The sequence below is a fragment of the Pelecanus crispus genome, chromosome Z (genome assembly GCF_030463565.1).
Source record: "Pelecanus crispus isolate bPelCri1 chromosome Z, bPelCri1.pri, whole genome shotgun sequence".
Classification (NCBI taxonomy): Eukaryota; Metazoa; Chordata; class Aves; order Pelecaniformes; family Pelecanidae; genus Pelecanus; species Pelecanus crispus.
Genome location: NC_134676.1, coordinates 82,555,608 through 82,577,177, shown reverse-complemented (window position 1 = coordinate 82,577,177; position 21,570 = coordinate 82,555,608). Strand labels below are relative to the sequence as shown.

The window sequence follows — 21,570 nt, the reverse complement described above, 5'->3', positions numbered from 1 at the left end:
AGTTGTTATAAACCCTATAGATTTAGGGCAAAAACATTGCAGAACACCCAGTAAACAGAGAGACAGAAGAGGACTGTACAGCAATACGAGACGTAAAGCTTTCTAACCTGCAGTACAATATTGCTATCTCCATCTTCAGGCTCAGTTCCATTTACCAAGAGTGACTCAGTACTGAACTCAAACACACCATGAGCGTCATCAGAAGCCTCAATAGTTACAAGGATGTGGGATGCAATTCCCAAGCTAGCTGTTAAGTGCAAGTTCCAAAACCAGTTATTTTTTGTAGCATCTTTTCTTACATGAAAGAAAACAGCTAAAGAACATGTTACAAAAAATACACAGGAGAACATGACTGGAGTAGCCGTGCTGTTTCGTCTTTGTTTTTTTTAAATGCATGGTAAGTACCCACATGGATAAGGAACTGACTTTCAGTAATGCCATCCTGGCAGCCCTTCCATGGAACTATGCAACAAAAAAATATAATAAATATGAATATTTTAAGGGAGGAACAGAAATAAAATTACACGTTTAACAAATTAAAATGGAGCAGAATTTAGTACAGTGGGGAGTTATATGGTAAACCACAGTGTAAGCAGATAGACCAAATGAATGAAGGTCTCATCCTAACATCAGCTGGAATGAAAAACAAAGAAAAAAAACAAGTCTGGTAAATCCTACTACTAAAAATATTGTCTTGGGTGAGATAACTTGGTGTTCAGAGACAGAAAGAGCCTGGCATTTAAGAAAACCATTTCTTGAAACAAGGAAAAAGGAAATAGCACTTCCAAAAAACTCAGAAAGCTCCAAAAAGTGGCTAAATCACAGACTTACTCTCCAATTCAAACAGAAATCCCTGGCATTTACAAATAAAATTGAAAATCAGGCTGTCACAGAGGAACAAATTATTCAGTTTGGATAACGGGTGCTCATATAACATTTTCAGGTCTGTAGGGTTTAATTTGAAGTCCTATACCATTAGGGTTTTCCCTCTATTTTATGTTATTTCTGCATCTAGCATTTTCTACTCAGTTTTCTCAGTATTAAATTATCTTTGTTTTCTGTATGTCATGACATAAATAGAAACTTAAAGAGAAGAAATAAAAAAACAATCAAAACATTCCTTTAAAAAATCTAACACAGCTTACTTTAAAAATATTTTTGACATGCAGAAAATCAAAGTAACATTAAGCATGTATAAAATCATACAGTCAGGTAATTTTTAAATTACCTTACATTTAAAAAGTGTGTTTCCTTTTTGCTCTCCATAAAGTTTGACAATTTTCAAACAAAACTAATTTTGCACACTGTACTTCTGGAATTACTATATTGTGTTTTACAACAATATGATTTTGATGGTATACAAGCTGTTATTTTCTGTGTTACACTAAATACTGACTGCTATTGCAATTATGCCTAAATTAAAATGGAAAAGAATGTTTTCACAGAACTTTATGATAAATCTAAATTGATCACCTGTAACTGCAATTAAAGTAACACTATGACAAGTTGTGTCAGTATAGTAATTTATGAGGCATATTACAGTTAGCAATAAAAAATAGGTTTAGTCAAAAATGCTTACCGTGTTGATGGACAGTTGGAAGGAAGAAATCCATGTTCCCATCACCACTACCACTGCCATCATTTCTAAAGAGCTCAGCAACTTTAAGATGACAGACATACAGATATACACACATATATACATTTATAAATAAAGAGAAAGTAGAAGTAATTTAAACATTTCTGGACAACACAAAAAGAGACGGAAGTATTCTAGGAAGGCATCAATTTTGCATATGAAAGTATACAGGATTTCTGATAAAAGCCAGGAAAAGTATTGTATATGCCACCTCTTCTTTAATTTATGACATTGGAAACAGCAATGGGAGTTCAGAAGGAAAGAAAACACATACATCTCTGTTTTCTCTTTTCTTTCTTTCCCTCTTTGTGTCCACTCTTTGCATTTCCCCTTTCTCATTCCTAAATGAAGTCTGTCATGGAGAAATTGGAAATGTGAATTAAAAAAAAAAAACAAACAGGGGCTAAACCCCCTCCCCCAAACTCTCTTATTCTAGTATTTTCTTACAAGGCTAAAACATGTGTCAGAAAGTTGGAAAAATCTGCAGAAAACTCAACTAATGGAGACTTTACGCTAAGTTTTGTGCTTACAGTGGTGTTGGAAAGGCCAAAAAGAGGGTTTGTGTTAACAGGGTATCTGCCTAGTAAAAGTAGATGTAAGTTTACTGCAAAAAAAAAAAAAAAAAGAGAAAAGTTTGGTTCCTTTTACCAAAACAACTATTCGGCCAAAAAGTCCACATGCCTGAAAGGTCTGAAGTTTTTATCAAAAGTATCACTTGGGCCACACTGCACCATATAGACAGATATAATCACAGTAGAGATCTGGATTCATTCCAGGTAGTATCACTTCCCAGAAAGCACCACACTTGTATTTCTGGATTGCTTAATAAAAGTCAATTGATGAATGCCAACGTTTCTAATTACTTTTTCCCCTCCAACCAGCTTTACAGGCCCCCTTAAAAATTTTCTCCAATGGAAAAAAATTCTGTAAGGAATGAGTGGTTTTATGTGGCAGGGGCGCTGATGCCTGTCACTAGACTAGCATCTCACAGCAAGATTTCCTTTGAGTGTTTTCCTTGTTCTTCCACAGAGCTACCAGCTACCTCTCCAGCTCAGCTAAATTCCCTAGACCTCTCAATACCCACAGTCTCTACTGCTATAATCCAGTCAAATATGTTATGAGCCAGGGTATCACAATTCCTCTGATTTCATTCAAGTGGCAGATAAAAAACCCACTTCGGCTGTTTAGCCTTAAATATTTTATAAATATTGACAAATTAAAAAAAATTGGAATTTATATATTTTTTACATTGTTTTCATTCTCACTACCAGCCATGAAATTATATAATGTGAAAAGCAGCGATTGCCTTTAAATGACCTAATACATGGTAATAATACACTTTCTTTGGGATCTGGTGGTTTCCAAGAATGATTAACAAAGTAGCCAAAGAACAGTTAAGAAAAATTACAGCTGTCTGGGGGATGTGAGGGTGTTTGTTTGTCTTTAGAAATAACATGGAAACAATAGACCTAAGAAAGGTAAGATTTTAATGGATGAGTAGAGATCACAAAAATGCAACCAATGGATTGACGTTTGTGTCTTACCTCCTCCCTCCGGGTTCAACAGCTCCACTTTAAAAGTTTTTTCTAATTCAGGAATAGAATTATCAGTGATGTTAACAGTAATGTATGTGTATCTTTCTCCTGGCTGAAATTCCAGCATGCCCACAACAGCCTGCAATATGAAAGCTCTTCACATTTTTGCTCGTCTAATGTTTTCATTCATATGAAAAAATAAATAGAACCTTGATTTTGCCTTTGTCAAAACATCTACTTTTCTTCATTTAAGCTTTTAAAAAATCTCCTGAATCTTTATAATGAGAAAAAGACACCTAAATTCACAGCATTACGAGCATCTGCATTCATCTACATTTTTCTGCCCAAGTATCAGTTACAGAAGCAAACACAGATGCACACAGATTATTTTGTTGATGTCCTGGTTTCAGCTGGGATAGCGTTAATTTTCTTCCTAGTAGCAGGCACAGTGCTGTGTTTTGGATTTAGGATGAGAAGAATGCTGGTAACACCCTGATGTTTTAGTTGTTGCTGAGTACTGCTTATGCTAGTCAAGGACTTTTCAGCTTCCCATGCTCTGCCAGGTGCACAAGAAACTGGGAGGGGGCGCAGCCAGGATAGTTGATCCAAACTGCCCAAAGGGCTATTCCATACCATATGGTGTCATGCTCAGTATAGAAACTGGGGGGGGGTTGGCCGGGGGGCAGCGATCGCTGGGCTGGGCATCGGTCAGCAGATGGTGAGCAATTGCATTGTGCATCACTTGCTTTGTATATTCTTTTATCAGTATTATTATTATTACTACTACTTTCTCTTCCTCTGCTGTCCTGTTAAACTGCCTTTATCTCAACCCACAGGTTTTACTTTTTTTTTCCAATTCTGTCCCCCATCCCACTGGTGGAGGAGAGTGAGTGAGCGGCTGTGTGGTGTTTAGTTGCCCACTGGAGTTAAACCACGACAGCTGAATAGGTACAAATCTCAGTATGTACAAACATAATCTTAACATATACATGCAGCTGAATGTTCATATAATGTTTGATATATTCAGAAACAATAGCAAAGATGCCTTCTTGCTACATTGACAATTCTCTTAAGAAAAAAACCAACAACTTTTCCTAGGCTTTTCCTAGGAATTAAACATCCTGCACACACAGGAGGTTAAAGTCACATGATGATATATATTTTAAAGTGAATTTTATTTATTCATTTATTACATCACCATATAAAACAAAGTGTTTCTGTGAAAAGAATCATAGCTGGACTAAAATACTCCAACTGAAGGCTCTCTCCAGGACAAATAACTTGAATTAAATTCCAAAATAATTACACAGCTTGGCAATGGACATACCTGATAATCTTTAGGACTGAAAGCTGTAAGTGGTACTGTTCTGTATTCCACCAGAACTGTTCCAAGAAGGCCTTGTGCACGAACTACCAGTAATCCAATGCGTCCAACTTCTTCTTTAATTGTAATATGGGGCACAGCAGAGGCTGGCAGAATCATTTCATCACCTGGCTGAGGAGATGGCCCCACAGAGAACTGTAGTAGACCTGGCAGACAGGAGGTACTATTTATGTGGCTTCTCTCATGAAATTTAAATAATGATAATCAATTGAAACAAAATTATTTATAATATTTATATTTTGTGACATTTCTGAAATTAAAAATCAATTAATAATATGCACTTAGGCCTCAATCACACTATTTCCAGGGATGTGCTGTGTACCTTCCCTTCTCTCACTGATATCCATATCAGTCTTGAAAAAGCCACAGCACAATAATGAATTCAGGTCTTCCCAAAAGACCCTCAATATGTCATAGTATTGGGTACTTATTGGCAGAATAAGCATGCAGAAATGTCTCTCTTCATCAGGAATTCTCATCTGAGAAAAACTGGTGCAGGATCAGCTGCATGCAGCCTTCATTTGCTCTCAGAAAGAAATCATCACCTGTTTGGTCAGGGAAGCTTTGATGCCTTTTGGTAAAATTCTCAAGAATAATAACTCAGCTTTCACTCATGTCCACAAATTATGAACTAATCTCAAGTTAGACAAAGTGGAACACTTGGCATTGCTTCCTCAACTATCAAGGCTAAGCAAAGTTTTTATCTGTTGAGCTAGAACTATACAATTATCTGCAACAAGACTCTATCATCTCCATCATCGTTACCATATGGGTGGTCACTGGCTTTGATGCTGATATCAGTAGTTTCCTTTTCTGGATCTATACTTGCTCCACTGGTAGCAGTTGAACCTAGTTTTCCATCTCCAGATACTGCAGAGACTAATGTCACACGGAAATACTCATTTAGCTCCGGAATGTCATCATCAATAACATGCAAATTTAAGACCTAGAGAAGGACCAAATCATGGAGAAATCAAACTGTGCAATGCACATCATTTACAAGTTTCACAACCCTGCCTAACTCATCAAAGTCTTTGATTAGTCAGTCAGCTGTATCTGCTGTGTAGTTCTGAAAGTAATGTGGACAATATTTTTGTCTTCCACGTAATTTAACCTAGCTTCTAGGATAATATTTTATGTTTAGAATATGTATTCCAAAAAGAAAGTTACCAAGCTATCAGAAATGGAAGGCATATTTTCTTAAGTGCTTCAAATTGCATAAACACATAACCAAGCAAGCAATTATTTATTATCGTATCTTAAAATAAGCGTAGTTTAAATTGTGTATACTGAAAGTGAAATATCTTGATAGATTTCAAAATCTTGAAGAAATTGTGCTTCTGAAGAGAAATTACAGTGATCAATTTAGAGAGCAAGTAAAGCAAGCTCTTTATGCAACCTGACACTTGAGATTGCAGATCATAATATTAATCAACATAACCTGCTCTGCACAGGCTAACATATTCACCTCAGACAATTCCAGCTTTCTATATTTTGTGATACGATTAGACAAACATATAGAAGAAAAGGTTTAAGTAGCTGATCATATTTAGAGGCATGGGAATGAGTAGCTTAGAAACATCAATGGAAAGTCTCTTAGGATACCTCACCTGACGAGCAACAGCTCCCAATCTGTTTCATAGAGCCATGCCTATTAACTTCTCCGTATGTAGACAATAAATTGGACCACATAGCAGTGGAGCAAGAGGGTATACCAGCCCTTTGCTACCACTAGATAGAATAAGGCAGGCCTCATCCATGCTGCCAGACTGGAAAAGCTTTGGAAATTTTTGCTTTACATGACTGTATGCAATGCAGTAATATGATTCAATGGAGAATTAAAGCTGAATGAACGGGCACACGAACAAACTATTTTCAGATATCACAAGCTTTTGCCAAGCTCTAATCACTTACATTGTTTAACTGGGACCAGATCCACAGTTCTAGTGGAGCTACTGGGATCCTTTCAAATGGTGTCAGTGAGTTTCAGTCAGTCCATACTGACTTCAGCACAGTGATAAAAGTGAAACCGAGGATGGTATTTTCTACTAACAATTCACCCTTTCTATTTTATGAACACTAACAGAAAACACACATGAGCTTTACACAGTATTGTGGTCCCACACCTCTTCTTCAAACAAATGTGAAATTCCTGTGCTGCAGGTCAGGATTGAATCCATAGAAACAGGTTAAGCAAAAGAGACAGAATGTGGCCAAGAGTGGTTGCAAGACTATTACAGCAGTGAACTTTACTACTGTGTATTTCATTGATGCGGAAATAAATCTGAGTTACAAAACTCAGATCAAAACCTGACCATTTTCCAATTTCAGAAGTAGCTGGATCCATTATTTTAGCCCAAGATTATCTACACTTCAAGTATACATATACATAAATCTAGTTCATAATTTATATAGATGCATGTATATGTAAACATATGTAGTATATTACGTGCACTCAAACATACATGCACATGTGGTGACCCCTGAACCAAGATACGCACAGACCTATAAGCATCTATCATATCACTTGCTAATTGTCAGGGATGGAAAACCCCCTGCAAAATATAACAAAAGCCACGTGAAGGAAACACTCTCTAGTATGAAAACCAGTCAAGCACCCTCAGAAGGTATTTTCCAGCAGGTTTGCAAAGGACAGGATGAATAGTTAATAGGAAGGTAGGGTTTACCTCTGATCTCTGCCAAGGAAGGAATGTGATAGTGCCAGTGCTGTTAGAAAAATCGGTGACAGAGTAATTAATGCCAGTGGAATCAACCTGTGAGATAATGTAATTTATATACACATAGTCTAGGGCTCCCCGTGTACGCTCCACAACACAGGATATAGTGGAACCCTCATTGGCAGTCTGGAAGAAAGCAAGAAATTGAAATGTTTGTTATTGTCAAAGTAAATCAAGGCAGTAAATACAAAACATGGAATTCTCTAACGCTAGTCAAATGTTCAGGTAAAAAAATGTTGTCATGTTACTGAGCCCTTTTGGAGTGGTAGGAAGGTGAAACTGAACTTGATGGTGGTCAGAACGATCTTAGTGGAATTTGCAACAGCTTCTAGTGTCTCCCTGAGGACTATACAGGTAAGCCAGTAACTATACGTTGTTTTTTGTTTTGAACACAATCTCTTCCCCTAAACTACATGCCAAAGACAGAATCAATATGCTTGAAATATACATGTCAAAAGCAACTGAAACTATTGCTTTATATTAATGTCAATTATTTTAATTTTCATTAGCAATACTTTAAAGAAACATTTTCATTTAAAATTAAACTATAAAATTAAACTTAAAATTAAACTATACTATCATCATTCATGAAAAACTTTGAAAAATTTTCTATGCTACAGTCCTCTTTACAATTCTGTCTTCACAGAGAACATGACTTCAGCAGCAACAATTTCACATATTTGGAACAAAGTAGGTATTGATACTGACCGTATGTTTTAGAAAATTGTGATCATAGAACTAAAATAGAAAATAATTTTGTTTGAAAATTGCTAGAAAGGCTAAAGCTATCTTAAGCATTAGATAAATTTCAGAGCTGCTGTATAACACAGTGCAGATACTGCATGTGCCTTCAGCTGCCTAGTAGACATATATGCACACGAAGCAACTAAATTGCTGGTAAAACAATGCTGTGTATCTGCATCATCAGTGAGAGCTCTGATACTTCCCTGGTGAAATGGCTGTAAGATAAGTGCAAAGCAATTAATATGCCATATAAATTTTTAATTTTGCTTCATGGTTGGTTGATGATCTGTGGCATCACAGTATTATCAGCGGCATTTGAAACTGAAGGCATCTATTATCATAGCATACAGTAGGCACATAGAAAGCAAACTGAACCGAATTCAAAACCAGGATCACTCAGGCAAGAGTGCACTTCGGTTAGAAAAAATGTCATTAAAAGGTCATGAGAGTTCCCAAATTGGAAAGTATTCTGAAATTTGTTTTCCAAAATAATCCAGTATCAATAGAAAGAGGTATCATGTCTTTCTCCTTCATAATTGATTAAAGAAGTAAAAATGAATTGTGTTTATTTCAATCCTCCCCAAACAAGTAGCAAATTTATATATTGCATATGTGGTGCCTACCACCAAAGAACAATTTAATGTTTAAAAAAACCCCAATGCACAGCTAATGTCAACTGAATTCACACCAAATGTGCAATTTATACCTTATACCTTATGATAGCAAATGATTGTGGAAAAATACATCACACTTTGTCATTGCATGAGCTTTAGTAAAATTCTTTCAAACACATCATGTCACATAGGAAAAAAAAAAATCTTTGTAATAATCCATTCTCCAAACAAGAAAATTAAATCTTATCTTTTAACTGATAACCCTGTCTCAGATGTGACAGAAGTAAAGGAAAAAACTATTCTAGAAAAATTTAAGCCTTAGTCTTCAGTTTATGTAATAAAATCAATTTTCTTAACAAAAACAATTTTGGGGGATTTTTAAAAATTATATTGCAAATGCCAGTGAGACTGAGTCTGTATTAACAGAACTTACACATTTCCAAATTCTAGAAAAACTTTGCTTAACTACAAAAACTAATAATGTGAAATCAAGGCCTTGTGCAGGTCAATTGTTCTTGCCATTAATTTTTCTGTGTCCAAAACTCCATCTATAATTTTCCTTATGAACATCTTACCTCAGGAATACATGCTCCAGTGAAGCCAAATAAACCATTAGCATTATCACTTTTCTGTATTCTTAATCTTGCTGTGGTATTTTCTTGTGAAATTCGAGCTCCACCACACACAGAAATGAGCTTTAGGATGAATAACTCCTCCCCTTCTTCCTCTTTGTCATCCTTTGCAGACACAATGAATGTTTTATTGGTCTCTCCTTGCCGATACTCCAAATACCCGGAGACAGGGTGGACATCAGTCTTCGCAGGAGTTGCATGGAGTTCATAGATCTCAGCTCGTGTCAATTTACGCTCATAAAGCCTTACATCCTGCATTAGCCCTGTGTACCTACTGCTGCCATTGATTCCTGCTCCAATTCTCACTATTCCTGGACCTGAGAAGGAAATTATAATTTTCCTCATGTTACTGTATTTCTTCAAAGTAGTAAATCTTCAGCTGAATAGCTGTAATTGTTAAAAATCAGTGGTAAAGTGTTTACTATCCCTGGATTAGAAATCATATTGAGCTTGAAATGCAAAATCAGGAGCTTCCTCAAGCCTCATCTCAGTGTTACAGGTAGATCATCAGAGGTCAAACAATTCCATCCTAGACTGTTCAGGTTTTTCATCTTACTAGTTCTACCAGAACTTTGTCACCATCCCTTATTTTAATGAGGCTTGGAAACCTCACTCTTTCCATTAGAGATTTGCAGAGCACAACTGCAACCCCTCTCAGCTTTTGTTTTGCTAAACAGACACCATTTCGTCCCTCTCTGGTAGGATAGTGGATCCATTCTGATGATACTCATCATCACTGCATTGGCACTTCTGGACATGCTTGTCCCCTGATGCACTGGGAATATGGACTTCAGAAATGCACACCAAATTCCAAATTCTTTTTACACCAGCACTAATATTGCTCTGTCTCCAAACAATTATCCTACTCAGCAAATCATAGGATCACAGCTGCCTTTTTCACTAATATACTAAGCTGGTAGCTCATACTCATTCCTATTTTGCTAAAACACATAGATATCTCTTCTTTCCATCTGTTTTCTGGTTTTGGAAGAAACTGTGCTGTTCAATGTACTGGCATACATATGACAATGAGTGTCAGTTCTAGAGGAGAGCAGCCACAGCAACTGATAATGGTCCCAGGGCACAAGGCAGAGGATGGTGAGAAAAATCTGGGCTACTAGGCTCACCACTGTGTAGTATCTGACATTAAATGGAGAGAGATTAAATCCTTACCTTATATTTGTAGGTATCTCCAGACAGAGCATATGCCATCTCCACTAATACAGAAAATTTACAAAGACTCAGACATATCCTTCTAGCAACAAAAGCATTATTGCATTTCACATATCTTTCTTTTAGAAACTGACGGGAAAAAAAAATCTTTTTTCAGCTACAGTACTACAAGTCTGATGGAAATTATTAATCGCAGAGGCCACTACTTTGTTACAGAGGGCAAATTTATTTCTCAGACTTCAACCACTGGAAATTTACAGGCAGAAATAATATACTACACTGTACAATTAATGAAGTCTCCTCTCTATTCTCCCTCTATGTCTGTGTACATATGTGCATATAGATGTATATGCATTTAACATCACTGTATGTTTTTTAATTCTCCTTCTTTCATTAAGAAAAGGAGATTGTATTCAAGAATTTGATAATCATTCACTGCCTACCCCCACCAAAGAAAATATGTGAAACTGAAGGCAGGAGGAAGGAAGGAAAAAGGATGGAGATGATCTCCAAGCAAAAAAATGCATGTGAAAGAGTGGGAAACTGCAACAGAAAGAGTAAATATAACTGTATTCCAACCACATAATATATGATTTTGTAAAGGAATTGTTCTGATACTTCTCTGGTCACTGCTGTACTAGTTCAGAGCAAATGTCCACAATGGTTACCTATGACTAAAATAACATTTGGGACTATTCAGTCAGATAAACTGAAGTACACATGCTAATGATCCTTGGAACACTATTAAACTGATGGGCATAATTTTCATATACCATGTAAATACATTCCTAAGTAAACCTACACCCTGAAAAATTCTATTGCTTACAAGCTATTGGCTTAGCTTTAATATAATACACAACTAGAAACAAAATCATTATTGCATTTTGTTTCAGACACTGAGAGGAAAAAAGTCCTTTCTCAGCTACAGTGCTGTAAATCTTATGGAAATGATTAATTGCAAACATATATAACTGTATGTATACATGATAAGCATACATGTATAAATATAATTATAAAATATTAATTTATTTTCAAATTATTGCAGTCCAAGCTCTGTTGCAGTTCTGAATTTTCTGGAACTTTCCCAGCTCTACTTTCTGTATGCTTTTTGAAAATCCTCAGAAGTTTCTATCCATTCTTTTCAATTAACTAATCAGATATAACAGTTTCAGTATCTTGCATACAGTTGTCAAGGAACTAGACTCTTCTATGCATTGCAGAACTTTACCTACAAAGAAGAATAATGCAGGCTATTGGCTCACCATCAGCAATTGCTTCTCCTTTAAGGCTCTTCATTCCTCCCAGAACTGGCATTCCATCCATGTAAAATTCAATTATACTTTCATCCAGAGTAATCAGAATGTGAAGCCAAGTATTTTCATCCAGATATTTCAGGACTGTTGCTTTAGCCATATATGTTATATTGGATCCTAATGCTGTATAATGAAGCACTACAGCAACATGAGAATCATTTGTTTGGATTTTCATGCCGTAATATAAGGTCCCATTATCATCATCCTTTTCAACTATATAACCATCAGTGCTGACGTTAGGAATTAACCACGCTGAAAATGTAAAATTGGTTACTGCAGTGTTTCCATTGTACAGGTATTCCTGACCAATAATCCCAAACGCATCCTCTTTTCCACTGAAATACAAAGCATCTGTTCCAGTGTGATGGCGCCTCATGTGAGGCTGGGACTGTACTGAACTTGGAAATACTCCCATCAACAAGAAATCTACCATTGATGGTAGTCCAGCTTGGAATGTACTAGACAGTATTTCCCAACCTAACCGGACAGCACCAAAGGTGCCTTGTTGTCTCCAGATGGTGAAGTCTGTAATATAGGAAAGATCGTCTTCAGAAATAACATCTTCCACTATCTCTCTGTCCTGGCTCTCTGGATCTATAACAAAGACTCCAAAAGGGTCATCATTGAATGGGATCATCACGGTTACAGCAAGGCTTGTTTCAGATAACTGACCACCAGGACCAGGAGACCCACCTATATAATGAAGATAGAGTAAAAGTTAATGGCTGGTTTCAAACAACACAGTCCAAAAGAGTTGCTAAGTACTTAAAGTTTTTTTAATAAAATAGGTTTCTAAAAAGGGTTAAATCTTTAAAGAGCCCCTGAAGTCTTAAAAAATGCTCTAATTTAAAAATAACATAGTTTAACTGTATTGTTTTAAAAACACTATCAAGACACAATTTTCATAGAAAACAAAGCAGTATGTTATTTTTCAACTGCAAAACATACACTTGTCTTTCAGCTAAAACAAGATTAACTCCATTTTTTCTGAATTATTCAATGAGATAGGTTAACTTTGATTCATTTGATAAACATGGGGCCAAATTCAGTTCTCATATTACTCCAGGATTTACACAAATATGGAATGGCAAAATTTGGCCCATTGCCTCTGAAACAGAAGCAGAGATACCTTGCAAAATCAGTAACCAGTTGTGTATTAAAACTGCTGCCAAGTCCTGCCATGAGTCATCTATTTCTGCACAGTAACAATTCATGATATGAAGAGCATGATGTGAATGTAGAGTCTCCACATTCAAAGTGTGCAGTGATCTGCCTATTTTAAGTAGGAAATTTTCTGTACATGCATATGGATTTCACTTACAGGAAAGGCCAACACATATTTTCAGCTGTATCTGGGCACAGAAGACCATAAACAGCACTGGCATGGAACAAGTCCAGGAGATTTAGAACTTTGCTCAGTACCAGACCTGTAGCAGTTGTAATTTAAGTCATATGAAGTGGTAACTACAAGTGTTTTACCTCCTCTAGAAAAAAGCAAATAAACCAACCAACGTCCACTATGTAGACATGCATAGCTTGTAATAGCTTTATTTTGTCTTCAACTACATGAAGATCCGTAACTCTGAAATCACCAGGAGGCATCCTTTTTAAGGGTCAGATCACCAAAATGTGTATAAGAGTAATTCAGGAACTGAATAACTGCATTCATATACCTAATTAAGATTAAATGAAAAATAAAACCTAAAACCTTACCAGAAAAGTACAGGATATCAAGACATGATTCAAGGCAAAGCTCTTTCCAGGGTTGGTTTCTTTTTGATTGATTAAACAAAATTCTTTTCTACCAGATATGAAGGAAAGGGTGATATGGAAGACAATACCTGAAGCATTCACCAACTTTAGAATGTAAAACTCATTGAATTCAGGAATTGTATCCGAAATAGCATGCAGTGTTACTGGCTTTGATCCTTCACCATCTATGAAGCACACAGTCCCGTAAGTTTCATAGAACTCTTCTCCTGGCCTCAGCGCAGAGTCATTATCAAAGAGCTGCCAGGTCAATGAGACATTGCCAAAGTGTCCTCTATGTCTCAAAACCCTGTTCAGTGATACAGACAGCGTGAATGCCCTGGCAGGTATGCATCAGCATTCATTAGCAAGGGAAAACATGATTACAGTAACCTTCCTTACTGTGAAAAATAATATACAACATTCTAAATAACCATGAACAATAAATACAACCATGAACAATAACACAGTCCTCTTTGAAGGCCCACAATTTCACAGTATAATTCTACTTCCAGGTATATCACAGATACCTTAGCAAAAAACTAACCAATGCAGGTCCATGCAAAGTAGTACTGTCAAGTTAAACATCAGTTTGTCTTGCACCTCTATTAGGTAAATAATAAATACAAATGTATAATAGCTCAGCAAGTTAACATTAAAAATTGATATACCTGGCCATATTAGACAGCAATTAGACAGCAAAGAGAATCATCTACATTTAACCACAAACATTTCTCCCTTTAACCATAAAGTTTCCTTAAACTCTTGCTTACATTGGTATTAAATTTGGGTTATGTTCTATGTCCTTCAGAAATCTGTGGTTATTCCAGATTAAGAATGGAGTAAATAAAAACAAGGTTTTATTTTTTATATAGCTATCTGGTAACATAATTTCACCATTTTCAAAAAGGCATTATAAATAAAAACTGAAGCATACAGCGCTTTTATTAACAAAGTGTGCTTTACATACAAAAAGTGTGCTTCTGTTTGCAGGGTAGAATAAAATGCTGTACAAAGAGATTATATCAGGCTGAAAAATTAGTTCAGCAAAACTAGTCTGGGCACAGCAACAGCATTATGTTGTTTCTGCTTCCAAGGGTTTTTCTTTTTTTGCCATTAACCAAGGCTCTCTATCCCAGCTGTGTAGCACTGTTGCAGCAACCCAGATTACGCCCTTCAAAGCTCAGTGCTGCCATAGCTGTTCGCAGTGGTTAGGTTATATGCTACTCTGACCCTTTTGTTACATACTACACAATAGCTAAAGCAGTGAGGGTATGGAGGAGACAGCTCCCTAGTAAATATATTTCATCAATGAGGACTGAGCACGGTCCTCAAATGCTGGTGATCTTGGTATTATGTGCTTCCATAAAGCACCTGTATATAAACATGTTCAGTTCAAATCTTCTACATACTTCTACATTCTACAATCATTCTTCCCACTATCAAATCAAAAAGATTCATTCTGCAAGTAAGATTATAAAGGACAAAAAAAAAACCCCAAAGAGCAGCATAACAAAACCAAACACACAATGTATTTAATATCCTCTTTTCTCAAGGATTTTCATTCTTTATATGTGTAACACAAGCATAAACACCTCAATCACAGTCATAGGCATGTGCTTCAAGGCCTAAAACCAAACAACAACAACAAAAAGATATAAAAGATAACTAAACAAATGTGAGAAGAGCCTCTTCTCTAACTGTTCACACCATCACATTTATTGTGACCTAACTTCTCTCTATATCCTGTATAGACGTTTCTTAATGAAAAACACATATTTTTGTCAAATTATAATCCCATCCTGACTTCATGGAACATAACAAGGTAAGATGCCAAGCAAATTCATTTCTTAACTCTTCTCATTCTTGAATACCAGTGGCTGGAAGGAAAATACTTTCAGAGGTCAGACTAGGGAAGAGTATTTTCAATCTAGAAGAGAGTCACATCTGGACTTTAAGTACAGACCTCCATCTCTAATTAACAGATAGAAGAAAAACAAGCGATCGGAAAGAATATAGTAATATAGGTTGTTTTTATTTATTTAGCTGTGTTTTGAGAAGGTTTTTTACTTCTCTATTAGTCCAGGATATATTCTGCTCAATTATCAAGATTCTTCTGTATCTAAAGTCTACTGAGAATATAAGAAAACAACAGTGCTGTAGTCTTATTTATTTACATTTTAACATGAATTTCTGTATACATTTTAATACGCACAGTGTACTTGACAATGTAACAGTAGATATCTTCAATATATTTACAAATCATTTAATCCAAAATTCAGTAAAGCTATTTCCTTTAATACGTTTTATCAGTGCAAACTTGTATGGGTCAGAGTACTATCCATAAAGTACTACATACATCATCCCAAAAAACTGAAAAAGTATTATTTAAAAGTTACTTACAAAAAATTGTTAGTTTTGCCTTCTTCCACTGGCTTCTCTACAGGTTCCAAGGAGAACATTCCATTAGGATCATCATTTGCTTCAATAATAACTGTAGCCACTCCAGCCTTAAAGATAACAGTATCACCTAAAAAGAGGGTGATTAATATTATCAAAACTGGAACCAAAATTGAGGTAACTCTAAAACTTAAGGTGTTTCCTTCTCACACCAACTGCTTTTATGCAAACAAAGAAATGAACAATGGTAAAACAATCAGTGAAAACCACTATTCGAGATACTCAGTAACAGGCAAATCAGAGTAAAAACACTTAAGTAGCATCTCATGCAGAGAGCAAGACATAAGATTTGCAGGAAAAAATGTATGTGACATGACCAGAGATGTGATTCTGAGCAGAAAGGATCATATGTTTGATCAATTGGTCAACTCCGAAGAAAAAGATATGTATGTATTCAGAGATCGCAGCTCTCGTTTAGACCTAGAATAGAAATACTGCACTTAAAGTAACTACAAGCTAAGAACAATGTCTAAGAGTTTAGTCATACCCATATCACAGCATATCTGAAAGGGAAAAATATGAGATACCTGTGAAGGAGAGTGGAAGATAGTACGATTTCTGTATGTATATTAGCACTTTAGGGACATTCTAACACCCTTCCTATGTCCACAGATGTACCTTATGTTTCCACCTCCATCCCATTTTTCACTCTATTTAAGAGTGTTAGACTAGCTTTTGTTCCAAAGTAAACAATGTGTTTACTGCTTTAACTTCATATACCTCTATTTGTATTTTCTCTGAGATACAACAGTGCAACATAACTTTCAAAAGGGATGTAACAATCGAGGTCAATAAATGTAACGGATCATAGAAAGAAAATAAATTTTTTTTCTTTTCAGGAATGTGTACAGAAATATTCTGTATTCTTAGTGATTCTAGAGAGGCTGCATGATGAGATATATATATCACCGAAGAGAAAATTTAAGATGAGAGGAGAATGGATTTGTCCAATCCTTTCTGTAAGGTTGATGTTCTGTAGGAGACCTGGGTACCAGAGTGAATGCCAGCTGACCTCAGGAAACACATAAACTACCTTATACTCAAATAATTGCTAAAAATTCCCCTAAAATTCTCTGGCTGCCTGCAGCCAATGCATAGGGCAGATGCAGTTTGAGATCAATGAAATCTTGTGAGCAATTCATAAACCAGCCACAGGGTGTCCACTTTTGTGCAACCTGAATCGCTCTCTTAGTCTCACTGACTGTGAATCAGATCATTATAGACTGTAATGAGGGCTAAGACACCTAGTATGCATGTCTAAGTGAAGAAACCTAATTTTCTATTTCCTCATCTTGAATTGAATCCCCAGTAGGTATTTTACTTTGTGAACCTATCACACAATCTAATGTGAAGGTATAGTCTGATGGTAAATTGTAATAGTTTTCCTTTGTTTTATTAAATTACAGCCCCTCAAGTCTCAGTCCTCATTTTGATGGATTCTGCAATTCCATTTTGGTTTGCATTGCAAAGATATGTAGTGCATTCACAACCTGTTATTACCTCTCAGCTACAGAACAATAACACCTGAAGGACAGTAAATCATTAAAATTTCCTAACACAATTGTAGATGACTCTCCCACTACACCTTGAGTTTTGGCAGGGCTGGGGTGGAGAGGATCTTTATTAAGCAGGTAGAGCTCAGGAAAATTTACCTATTTCTTACATTTAACTTACATTTTCTTATCAATACTACACAGCAGTGATGGCTTATTCTTGAAGACATCTATTTCCAAAATAGGAATGTGCTGAATTGTTTTGTATGATTTCCTGCTAAATTATAAGTTTTGGATTTTTTTAAAAAAGAAAAGACAATGTTATTTCTAAGATAATAAACCCATTCTTTACTGGTGGTACACTGGGTAATTTCTAACAAACATTTTTCTGTAGATTAAGCCTTGTAAAATTATAATGTCAGACTGAAAAAAATGTATGCATACATTGCACTACTACAAAAATAAAACAGAGACCAATTTACATGGCTTTCCTCTAAAATAAGGCAATTCTGTTTGTTTTTACAAAAATCAGGCAGTTGTGTAGTATACACTGGAGCATGACAAAAAATCTAAAAGAATCCCTCTTTCCAAAGACTGTTGCAGTACTAACATTCTTTAGCCTTGTGTTTCTGTAGTCAAGTCAAAACCCCATCTAATTTGGAGCATTTACATTTGAAAAGAGATTTTCACTCCAGTTGTTTTTGCAGGAAAGGTTTCAGCTGTATCATTTGATTTTTATTTCCAATTAAGCAATTCAAGATGAAAATCCAAACACACTGTGTATAGTAATTGTATAGAAATGTTGAAGCAAAGCTTATTCATATAATACTTGGCATTTACGTATTGGTTTATGATAAGACCAGGCTGGTAAAAAATTGCAGAAAAAAAAAGGAGAGTTACTAAACGTACATCAAATCATTACTTTTACCTGTAGAATTCAAAAGGAAGATATAAAATGTTTCATCAGTTTCAGGGGTATCATCATCATTAATATACACACGTAAATTCTGCTTTCTTTCTCCAACATCGAACCAAATGACACTGCTCTTTCCACTGGGAACAAAGTCTCCCTCTTCAGCTGTTGCATCTCCATTAACAGTAATATACTGGACAGCAACAGCAACATCAGCAGATCCATTCCTTAGGACTGTAAAGTTTGCAACACTTCCTTCTTTAACACTCACTGTCAGAGGTTCTGAAAATACACAAGCAACAAATCTACCTGAGTTCAAGCCTGAGCTCCTTGCATGTGGCCTATTTTCTTAATCCTCCCCAAGAGGATCCTTCTCCTCAGTGACACAGAAGGCATATATGGTAAAGGCATGGAAATACTTGTGAATACAAGAGAATATTGTTGTAGTTAGCTACCTAACCAATCCCAGCACCAACAAAGAGAATAGTGAAATAAAATAAGGCAACGGTCTGAAGGAGACAAATACAAATTCAACAGAACGAAAACATGAAGATTTTATACTAGCTCCATTGGGATTAGGATTTCTAAATGAGCTGCTCTGTCAGTCAGATCTGTTTGGGGTAGTATATGTATTCTACATTTAAAAACAATAATATCTAACCTGCAAAATAAATGGGATCATCATTCCTTGTAATCTGTAAAATTGCACTGGTTATATTGCTCAGCCTGGCTCCACCAGTAGCATTGAACAAGCTGATCATGAATACTTCCATCTCTTCAGGTACCTGAAAGAGAAAGTATTACGAAATTAATTTCTTGCTTACAAAACAATGAAGGAATTAAAATGAACAGCTGAGGGGGTTAACAAACCAGAGATTTCTGAGTGTTGTTTTTTATTTATTCATCCTTAAGTGTGTCAAGAGGGATGACAAATCACAGTTCATACAGTTAGGCAGAAATCATCAGTCTAAAATCCTTGTAAAGAAGTCCCCTCATCTTTACTGTTGTACAGATGACCCAAAAGTTACCTTGCAGTTTCCCGCTTCTGATACATGCAATTAATTTTTACAGCTTTATTTATTTATTATGAATTATTCTCATTCTTTCTTGTATTACTTCAAATATATCAGCATTAAAAATAAAAAATAGGTTTTCTGCTATCAAAACAAGGGTCCTACTCAAATGAAGTTTTCTATAATTTAACCACATTCAACCACTCTCAGCTTCTAACTTTTTTTGTTTATAGGCATGCAAAGCTTCTCAAATTCTGTTATGATTTGCTGAAGTCATCTCAGTTTTACCCAAGTATTTTGAGCTTTTCCTACAAATATTTACCAGGCTCTTCAAAAACAGACATTCCTTCTTTCTCCTTAAATTGTAATGTTTTAGCACTTACTCTTTGTCCCATATACTCACACAAAAACACTGTAAAAATGTTTACCTCATCTGGCAGTGAGTAAATGGTGATATTTTTTGAAAACTCCAGATTATCAAAGAAAATAGTCCCTTGTTCTGGATAGATGTCATTGGTACATGCTGGGTCAACAATCCAAGACACACTAACGTTGCCATAGTTTCCTTGGTTTCTTACAACTCTGTAAGCAGCTAAAAAATGCAAACATATACAGTCAGTGTGCATCTTCAGAACAACACAAATCAAAAAGGTCAGCAAAACTGAAACAAAGAAAAAGGAAAGGAAATAATAAGCAAATCCACTTCTTGCAAAACAAATAATATGTGAGAGCACTACACAAAAGGATACAAAAAGATAGACCATTAAAGCAGTTCAGACTTGCTCAAATTTGTTATTTTTTGCCTGTAAATGTACTTGATAATTGAATAGAGATAGATAAATTGAAGTCACCCATATCAAGATTTAGCTCTATTCTTCTCTCACATAGCACCCTATTCTTCATGCTCCACAAACAGAGCTACTACCTCCAGGTTGCACTTTGCACATACATCAATACTCCGTCCCTCCTGCCTGGCATATTCTCTAGCCATTTTTTTACTGGATTGATCCCTCTGGCTTTCCAGGCCCATCCTTCTCCACTTCAGTCTGCACTGCTCATCTTCCTGGCACTGTACCACTCTGGAAACTCCTGAGTGGAGACTTGAGTCAGACATTGTCCTAGAAAGGCGAAATGAGGAAAAGAAGCCTTTCAGGGGCAGACAGCAGATAAAGCCATAACTCTAATAAAAAAGAATTACCAGCGTAGATGATTTCTCCTTTACTTTCCTTTATTGTTACTGATAGTTCATCAGGTAGAAACTGAATGACACCATGTGGATCATCATTCTTCAAAATGGTTATATTGACCATTGTGGCATTCCCCAACTTGCCTGGCATTTCACTGTAGCCACTGAGTACCACAGAATATATCTCATCCAGCTAAAAGAGAGAAACTCAGTCAGAATAAAACTACATATTCAGTATTCACATCCAAAACAAACGGGCAAACATCGACAGTCCCTAGACAGGCAGAGAGATATAAATTTAAACAAAAGGAAATCACACACACTTTCTACATGCACAATGTGTTTGGATATTGCTATCAGAACAAAGAAATAATCCCAAATTTCTATCTCTGATAGGACTGTTTTGTCCAAAAATCTAGCATTATTATAGGCAAGGACTTATTTTGTGTACTTAACTTAGAATCACATCAATCCACTAGTAATTTGTAATGTAATGTAATGTAATCCATTTGTAATGCTGCCTGAAAGGTAAGTTTTCTTTTCTATAAGATTTATTAATGTTTCTGGCTTTGTAACAGGGAAAGCAAAGATTTTAAAACCATTAACAGCACACTAATTTAGAAAGAACATTATCAGCTTGCTTTACTAATCTAACAGGACTTTGTACTTCATATATTTCTTGAAAAAAAGCTAACAGGTAATGCTTCAAGGAACATTAAAACAAGTATTGCATCTATAAGGCCAATATTAGTCTAGACTGGGGAGCACAGAGTGAAGCTAGCAGACAATTACTAGAAAAAAAAAAAAAAAACAAAAAGGAAGTGGGTCTTCACACAGAGTTCAATTAAACAATGACACTTGATACTACAGAATGTCATGAATGCTAAAAACTTACATGGATTCAAAGCATAACTGTTTCAATTCACAGGAATTGAACTGAATTCAATTTAAGTCCTCCACTGAGGACTATTAAACACAAAGACACCT

At 35.8% G+C, this 21,570-nt stretch overlaps 1 protein-coding gene across 1 annotated transcript in view; it reads right to left on the bottom strand.

The window, feature by feature from the left end:
- ADGRV1 (adhesion G protein-coupled receptor V1) overlaps positions 1-21,570 on the bottom strand; it is a 321,657-nt gene that overhangs the window by 270,401 nt on the left and 29,686 nt on the right. Inside the window, exons 15-28 of the mRNA XM_075727117.1 lie at positions 20,596-20,776; positions 19,826-19,989; positions 19,046-19,169; positions 18,400-18,666; positions 15,922-16,048; positions 13,611-13,828; positions 11,719-12,462; positions 9,227-9,600; positions 7,243-7,419; positions 5,321-5,501; positions 4,499-4,701; positions 3,181-3,310; positions 1,580-1,660; positions 108-247 (exon numbers count right to left, since the gene is read on the bottom strand). Coding sequence (XP_075583232.1) covers positions 108-247; positions 1,580-1,660; positions 3,181-3,310; positions 4,499-4,701; positions 5,321-5,501; positions 7,243-7,419; positions 9,227-9,600; positions 11,719-12,462; positions 13,611-13,828; positions 15,922-16,048; positions 18,400-18,666; positions 19,046-19,169; positions 19,826-19,989; positions 20,596-20,776 — 3,111 coding nt within the window. The remainder of the gene's footprint in view (positions 1-107; positions 248-1,579; positions 1,661-3,180; positions 3,311-4,498; positions 4,702-5,320; positions 5,502-7,242; positions 7,420-9,226; positions 9,601-11,718; positions 12,463-13,610; positions 13,829-15,921; positions 16,049-18,399; positions 18,667-19,045; positions 19,170-19,825; positions 19,990-20,595; positions 20,777-21,570) is intronic.